The sequence below is a fragment of the Cyclopterus lumpus genome, chromosome 20 (assembly GCF_009769545.1).
Source record: "Cyclopterus lumpus isolate fCycLum1 chromosome 20, fCycLum1.pri, whole genome shotgun sequence".
Classification (NCBI taxonomy): domain Eukaryota; kingdom Metazoa; phylum Chordata; class Actinopteri; order Perciformes; family Cyclopteridae; genus Cyclopterus; species Cyclopterus lumpus.
In genome coordinates this window covers 372,501-380,000 of record NC_046985.1, presented here as the reverse complement: position 1 = coordinate 380,000, position 7,500 = coordinate 372,501, and the positions used below count along the sequence as shown (strand labels likewise).

At 48.1% G+C, this 7,500-nt stretch overlaps 1 protein-coding gene across 6 annotated transcripts in view; it reads left to right on the top strand.

The window, feature by feature from the left end:
- LOC117749412 (receptor-type tyrosine-protein phosphatase mu-like) overlaps positions 1–7,500 on the top strand; it is a 205,962-nt gene that overhangs the window by 36,800 nt on the left and 161,662 nt on the right. For all 6 annotated transcript variants that reach the window (XM_034559937.1, XM_034559936.1, XM_034559934.1 and 3 more), the window contains exon 3: positions 7,231–7,383. In XM_034559937.1, coding sequence (XP_034415828.1) covers positions 7,231–7,383 — 153 coding nt within the window. The remainder of the gene's footprint in view (positions 1–7,230; positions 7,384–7,500) is intronic.

The window sequence follows — 7,500 nt, the reverse complement described above, 5'->3', positions numbered from 1 at the left end:
GCAGTTCTTTACCTGAACACATAAGGTTCTACTGTAGTTCTTTACCTGAACACATAAGGTTCTACTGCAGTTCTTTATCTGTACACATAAGGTTCTACTGTAGTTCTTTACCTGAACACATAAGGTTCTACTGCAGTTCTTTATCTGTACACATAAGGTTCTACTGTAGTTCTTTACCTGAACACATAAGGTTCTACTGCAGTTCTTTATCTGTACACATAAGGTTCTACTGTAGTTCTTTACCTGAACACAGAAGGTTCAGTCCTGCTGTCTCCTGCTTGTCCAGGATACTTCTTCGTTTTTTGGAGGTTCTCTTGTGGTTCTCTTGATGTATAGTATTTTTTTCTTCTCACTCTTCTTGTCTCGTTATTTTAGGCGAGCAGGACGACGCCTGTCCGTCACAGCTTTTGGCCAATGAAATGCCACGGTCTCAGGCTTTTAATTGATTTGATCCAATCAGGGATGACCAGAGGGAACACATAGACACACACACACACACATGTGTGTTTGTGTTTGTGTGTGTGTGTGTGTGCGTGTGTGTGTGTGTGTGCGTGTGTGTGCCTGTGGGGTTCAGGGTATATTAATATTTCTAATAGGGCTGTTATCAGCTCACTGCCAGCTGTACATAGTAAACACACACACACACACAGTGAAGCTTGAAGGCAAATATATATACAACCCCCCCCCCACACACACACACACACACACACACACACTCTCTGTCTGTATGTTGTGTGATAACTCCCACAATGCCTTTCTGTGTTAAAGAGACCTGGAGGTCAAAACCACTTTTCACTGAGCGTGTGTATGCTGTAAACAACAACACTCACACACACACACACACACAGCTGAAGTCGGGCCAACAGGTAAACAGTGTTTAAAGGTGAGTCAGAGCGTTTGTGTTTGAAGTTTTGGACTTTGTTTGGCAGATAAATAATAGAACGCTGTGTGTATTTGTGTGTATATTGTGTGTGTGCGTGCGTCTGGGTTAATTAGTGTGTTAAAGGGTTTATCAGCGTGTCGGCATGCATGAGATTCATCCAGCCTTTGAACATTACGTGTGTGTGTGTGTGTGTGTGTGTGTGTGTGTGTGTGTGTGTGTGTGTCCAGTATAAAGCTATCAGTGTCCTGCAAAACCACAATGACAAGCTGGCTCCCTATTGGCCGGGTTATTAAATGTAAACACTGACATTTTGTTAAATCCTTTTGGTCTTCTTCTTCTCGGGCGTCAGATGGATATCAGCTCCATGTCTGTGCACTGATATCTCCAGTGGTTAGCATAGCCTAACTTAGCACAAAGACTATATTATCAGGGAAGATGTTAGCCTAGCTTGGCATAAAGACTAGATACTGAGGGAAGTGGTTACCCTAGCTAAGCACAAAGACTAGACATAGAGGGAAGCTGTTAGCCTAGCTTAGCACAAAGACTAGATTCCGGGGAAAGCTGCTAGCCTAGCTTAGCACAAAGACTAGATTCTGGGGGAAGCTGTTAGCCTAGCTTAGCACAAAGACTAAATACTGAGGGAAGCTGTTAGCCTAGTTTAGCACAACGATTACATATTGGGGCAAGCTATTAGCCTAGCTTAGCACAAAGACTAGATACTTTGATATTTTATATTTACATTGCACCGTGAAAAGGCACTTCCTGTCAGCAGTGTAACCATGGAAACAAGAAGAATTTGTTTTCTGATATTTTATCAAACGATCGATATGTGGTCTAAAAATATGCTAAAAGTCAAAAGCGAATTATGAAATGTAGATGAACGGTCTAATAATCATTATCAATGTAGATGATTGGTCTAATAATAATTATGAATGTAGATGAACGGTCTATTAACAATTATGAATGTAGATCAACGGTCTAATAATAATTATCAATGTAGATCAACGGTCTAATAATAATTATCAATGTAGATGAACGGTCTAATAATAATTATGAATGTAGTTGAGTGGTCTAATAATCATTATCAATGTAGATGAACGGTCTAATAATAATTGTGAATGTAGATGATTGGTCTAATAATAATTATGAATGTAGATGAACGGTCTAATAATAATTGTGAATGTAGATGAACGGTCTAATAATAATTATGAATGTAGATGATTGGTCTAATAATAATTATGAATGTAATTGAGCGGTCTAATAATAATTATGAATGTAGATGAGCGGTCTAATAATAATTATGAATGTAGATGAGCGGTCTAATAATAATTATGAATGTAATTGAGCGGTCTAATAATAATTATGAATGTAGATGATTGGTCTAATAATAATTATGAATGTAGTTGACCGGTCTAATAATATTTATGAATGTAGATGAACGGTCTAATAATAATTATGAATGTAGTTGAGCGGTCTAATAATATTTATGAATGTAGATGAACGGTCTAATAATAATTATGAATGTAATTGAGCGGTCTAATAATATTTATGAATGTAGATGAACGGTCTAATAATCATTCTGAATGTAGATGAATGGTCTAATAATAATTAGGATTGTAGAATAATGGTGTAGTAATTATTATTAATGTAGATTAATGGTGTAATATCTCTGTTTACACCTGATTCTTTAAACCTGTTTCATGGTTTATGCGACATGTTTTCAGACATTTTAACTTCCAGTTGGATCCTGAAATGACCACACACACACACACACACACACACACACACACACACACACACACACACACAGCAGGAAGTGTGTGTGTTATTTGTGTAAATCCTCTCAATGCGCTGCAGCTGCCTCTCCTCACGTTTCAATATAACTCTGGTAATAGAATTACCCCCCACCATCTGTGTGTGTGTGTGTGTGTGTGTGTGTGTGTGGGGGGGGGGGGGGGGGGGGGGGGGGGGGGGGGTCTGATGTGATTGGTTTAGAGATGGCAGGGGTCATCTGTGATTGGCCGACAGGTGAGAGGGGGCGGGAGGTTAACGAGAGAGAGAAGTGCCGGGACACGGTGGAGATGTTTGTTTTTCTGTTTCCTCCGCAAACATTATTCAGCGCATAACTGCATTATGAAGAGCAATATATATATGTATATATATACACATATATATATATATATATATATATATATATATATATATATATACACATATATATATACACATACACATATATATATACACACACACAGAACCCTAACCCAGAGACGCTCTCGTCTCAGTAGAACCCTAACCTAAAGACGCTCTCGTCTCAGTAGAACCCTAACCTAAAGACGCTCTCGTCTCAGTAGAACCCTAACCCAGAGACGCTCTCGTCTCAGTAGAACCCTAACCCAGAGACGCTCTCGTCTCAGTAGAACCCTAACCTAAAGACGCTCTCGTCTCAGTAGAACCCTAACCCAGAGACGCTCTCGTCTCAGTAGAACCCTAACCCAGAGACGCTCTCGTCTCAGTAGAACCCTAACCCAGAGACGCTCTCGTCTCAGTAGAACCCTAACCCAGAGACGCTCTCGTCTCAGTAGAACCCTAACCCAGAGACGCTCTCGTCTCAGTAGAACCCTAACCCAGAGACGCTCTCGTCTCAGTAGAACCCTAACCCAGAGACGCTCTCGTCTCAGTAGAACCCTAACCCAGAGACGTCAAAACAGCCAATCAGGAGCCAGACGTAGAGCAACTAACACACACACAAAACACACACATACACACACGCACACACATGCATACACACACACATGACCTCTCTGCCTATTGGCTCCCTAACATTCCTCTGTTGCTAAGGAAACATCTTCTACACGCACACACACACACACACTGAGACATGACTGAACCAGTCGGGTCAATACGTAGAAACATGACCATAGAAGAAGAAATATGAACATGTTGATACTGTTTATGACCATAGTGTTAGAGTAAGGTGGTCTAGTAAGGATCCCTCCTCCTCCTGCTCCTCCCCCTCTTCCTCCTCCTCCTCCTCTTGCTCCTCCCCCTCTTGCTCCTCCTCCTGCTCCTCTTCCTCCTCCTCTCCTCCTCCTCCTGCTCCGCCCCCTCTTCCTCCTCCTCCTCCCCCTCTTCCTCCTCTCCTCCTGTTCCTCCTCGTCCCCTCCTCTCCTCCTCCTCCTCTCCTCTCATCCTCCTCCTGCTCCTCCCCCTCTTGCTCCTCCCCCTCCTCCTCCTGCTCCTCCCCCTCTTGCTCCTCCTCCTGCTCCTCCTCCTCTCCTCCTCCTCCTGCTCCGCCCCCTCTTCCTCCTCCTCCTCCTCTCCTCTCATCCTCCTCCTGCTCCTCCCCCTCTTGCTCCTCCCCCTCCTCCTCCTGCTCCTCCCCCTCTTCCTCTTGCTCCTCCTCCTCCTCCTGCTCCTCCCCCTCTTCCTCCTCCTCCTCCTCTTGCTCCTCCCCCTCCCCCTCCTCCTCCTGATCCTCCCCCTCTTCCTCCTCCTCCTCTTGCTCCTCCCCCTCTTCCTCCTCCTCCTCCTCCTGCTCCTCCCCCTCTTCCTCCTCCTCCTCCCCCTCTTCCTCCTCTCCTCCTGTTCCTCCTCGTCCCCTCCTCTCCTCCTCCTCCTCTCCTCTCATCCTCCTCCTGCTCCTCCCCCTCTTGCTCCTCCCCCTCCTCCTCCTGCTCCTCCCCCTCTTGCTCCTCCTCCTGCTCCTCCTCCTCTCCTCCTCCTCCTGCTCCGCCCCCTCTTCCTCCTCCTCCTCCTCTCCTCTCATCCTCCTCCTGCTCCTCCCCCTCTTGCTCCTCCCCCTCCTCCTCCTGCTCCTCCCCCTCTTCCTCTTGCTCCTCCTCCTCCTCCTGCTCCTCCCCCTCTTCCTCCTCCTCCTCCTCTTGCTCCTCCCCCTCCCCCTCCTCCTCCTGATCCTCCCCCTCTTCCTCCTCCTCCTCTTGCTCCTCCCCCTCTTCCTCCTCCTCCTCCTCCTGCTCCTCCCCCTCTTCCTGCTCCTCCTCCTGCTCCTCTTCCTCCTCCTCCTCTCCTCCTCCTCCTGCTCCGCCCCCTCTTCCTCCTCCTCCTCCCCCTCTTCCTCCTCTCCTCCTGTTCCTCCTCGTCCCCTCCTCCCCTCCTCTCCTCCTCCTCCTCTCCTCTCATCCTCCTCCTGCTCCTCCCCCTCTTCCTCCTCCTGCTCCGCCCCTCTTCCTCCTCCTGCTCCTCCTCCTCTTGCTCCTCCCCCTCTTCCTCCTCCTCCTCCTGCTCCTCTTCCTCCTCCTCCTCCTCCTGCTCCGCCCCCTCTTCCTCCTCCTCCTCCCCCTCTTCCTCCTCTCCTCCTGCTCCTCCTCCTCCCCTCCTCTCCTCCTGTTCCTCCTCGTCCCCTCCTCTCCTCCTCCCCCTCTTCCTCCTCCTGCTCCTCCCACTCTTCCTCCTCCTCCTCCTCCTCCTCCTCCTCTTGCTCCTCCCCCTCCTCCTCCTCCTCCTGATCCTCCCCCTCTTCCTCCTCCTCCTCCTCTTGCTCCTCCCCCTCTTCCTCCTCCTCCTGCTCCTCCCCCTCTTCCTGCTCCTCCTCCTGCTCCTCTTCCTCCTCCTCCTCTCCTCCTCCTCCTCCTCCTCCCCCTCTTCCTCCTCTCCTCCTGTTCCTCCTTGTCCCCTCCTCCCCTCCTCTCCTCCTCCTCCTCTCCTCTCATCCTCCTCCTGCTCCTCCCCCTCTTCCTCCTCCTGCTCCGCCCCTCTTCCTCCTCCTGCTCCTCCTCCTCTTGCTCCTCCCCCTCTTCCTCCTCCTGCTCCTCCCCCTCTCCCTCCTCCTGCTCCTCCCCCTCTTCCTCCTCCTCATCCTCCTCTCCTCCTGCTCCTCCTCTTTATTTGGGGTTTTACTTTGAAATTCAAGTTCTTCTCAAACTCTGACTTTGGGTCTAGTTTAGTTTGACTTGTGTGTGTGAGTGTGTGTTTGTGTGTGTGAGTGTGTGAGTGTGTGTGAGTGTGTGTGAGTGTGTGAGTGTGTGTGAGTGTGTGTGAGTGTGTGAGTGTGTGAGTGTGTGTGAGTGTGTGAGTGTGTGTGAGTGTGTGTGTGTGTGTGTGAGTGTGTGTGAGTGTGTGTGAGTGTGTGTGAGTGTGTGTGTGAGTGTGTGAGTGTGTGAGTGTGTGTGAGTGTGTGTGAGTGTGTGTTTGTGTGTGTTTGTGTGTGTGAGTGTGTGAGTGTGTGTGAGTGTGTGTGAGTGTGTGAGTGTGTGAGTGTGTGTGAGTGTGTGTGTGTGTGTGTGAGTGTGTGTGAGTGTGTGTGTGAGTGTGTGAGTGTGTGAGTGTGTGTTTGTGTGTGTGAGTGTGTGAGTGTGTGAGTGTGTGTGAGTGTGTGTGTGTGTGTGTGTGTGTGTGAGTGTGTGTGAGTGTGTGTGAGTGTGAGTGTGTGTGAGTGTGTGTGAGTGTGTGTGTGAGTGTGTGAGTGTGTGAGTGTGTGTGAGTTTGTGTGTGTGTGTGTGTGAGTGTGTGTGAGTGTGTGTGAGTGTGTGTGTGAGTGTGTGAGTGTGTGAGTGTGTGTTTGTGTGTGTGTGTGTGTGTGTGTGTGAGTGTGTGTGAGTGTGTGTTTGTGTGAGTGTGTGTGAGTGTGTGTGTGTGTGTGTGTGAGTGTGTGTGAGTGTGTGTGAGTGTGTGTGTGAGTGTGTGTGTGAGTGTGTGTGAGTGTGTGTGTGTGTGTGTGAGTGTGTGTGAGTGTGTGTGAGTGTGTGTGTGTGTGTGTGTCAGACTTCTCTCCCAGTATTGATTTGAATTTCGTAGAAACTTTAGAGAAAAAAAGAATCCAGTGAGCTTGCTTGATTGACAGCTGTAGTCATGACACCAACACACACTAATGAGGGACCACTCACACCACACACACAAACTCACACTCACACACACTCACACCACACACACACACTCACACCACACACACTCACACCACACACACAAACTCACACTCACACACACTCACACCACACACACACACACAAACTCACACTCACACACACTCACACCACACACACAAACTCACACTCACACACACTCACACCACACACACAAACTCACACTCACACACACTCACACCACACACACAAACTCACACTCACACACACTCACACCACACACACAAACTCACACTCACACACACTCACACCACACACACACACTCACTCGCACAGAGGCTGAGTTTTGAGATTCAAAGCTTTAAAATGAAGGCTTTTATTCTGAAAAATTTCACTGATGACAAAATTAGAAATTTGTTTTCATTTTGTGCAAACAATGAACACATGCTTTTATTTTGAAGTCTGTAATTTGTCATCGTGTACTTGAAAGCCGTTCACTAATGAGGTGTCACTTCCTGTGTGTAGGTTCCTCCTTCCTGTTTGTAAACACGTCGGGTCAACAGGGAGGTCAGCGCGCTCAGCTGCTGCTGCCGCTGCTCAAAGAGAACGACACGCACTGCGTCAGCTTCCTGTTCCACCAGGCAGCCGGGCCCGCCACGCTCAACGTCTACATCAAAGGTACAAGTACTGCATCGTGGTGCTGAATACACAGCAATGTTTACATCAAAGGTACAAGTACTGCATCGTGGTGCTGAATACACAGCAATGTTTACATCAAAGGTACAAGTACTGCAT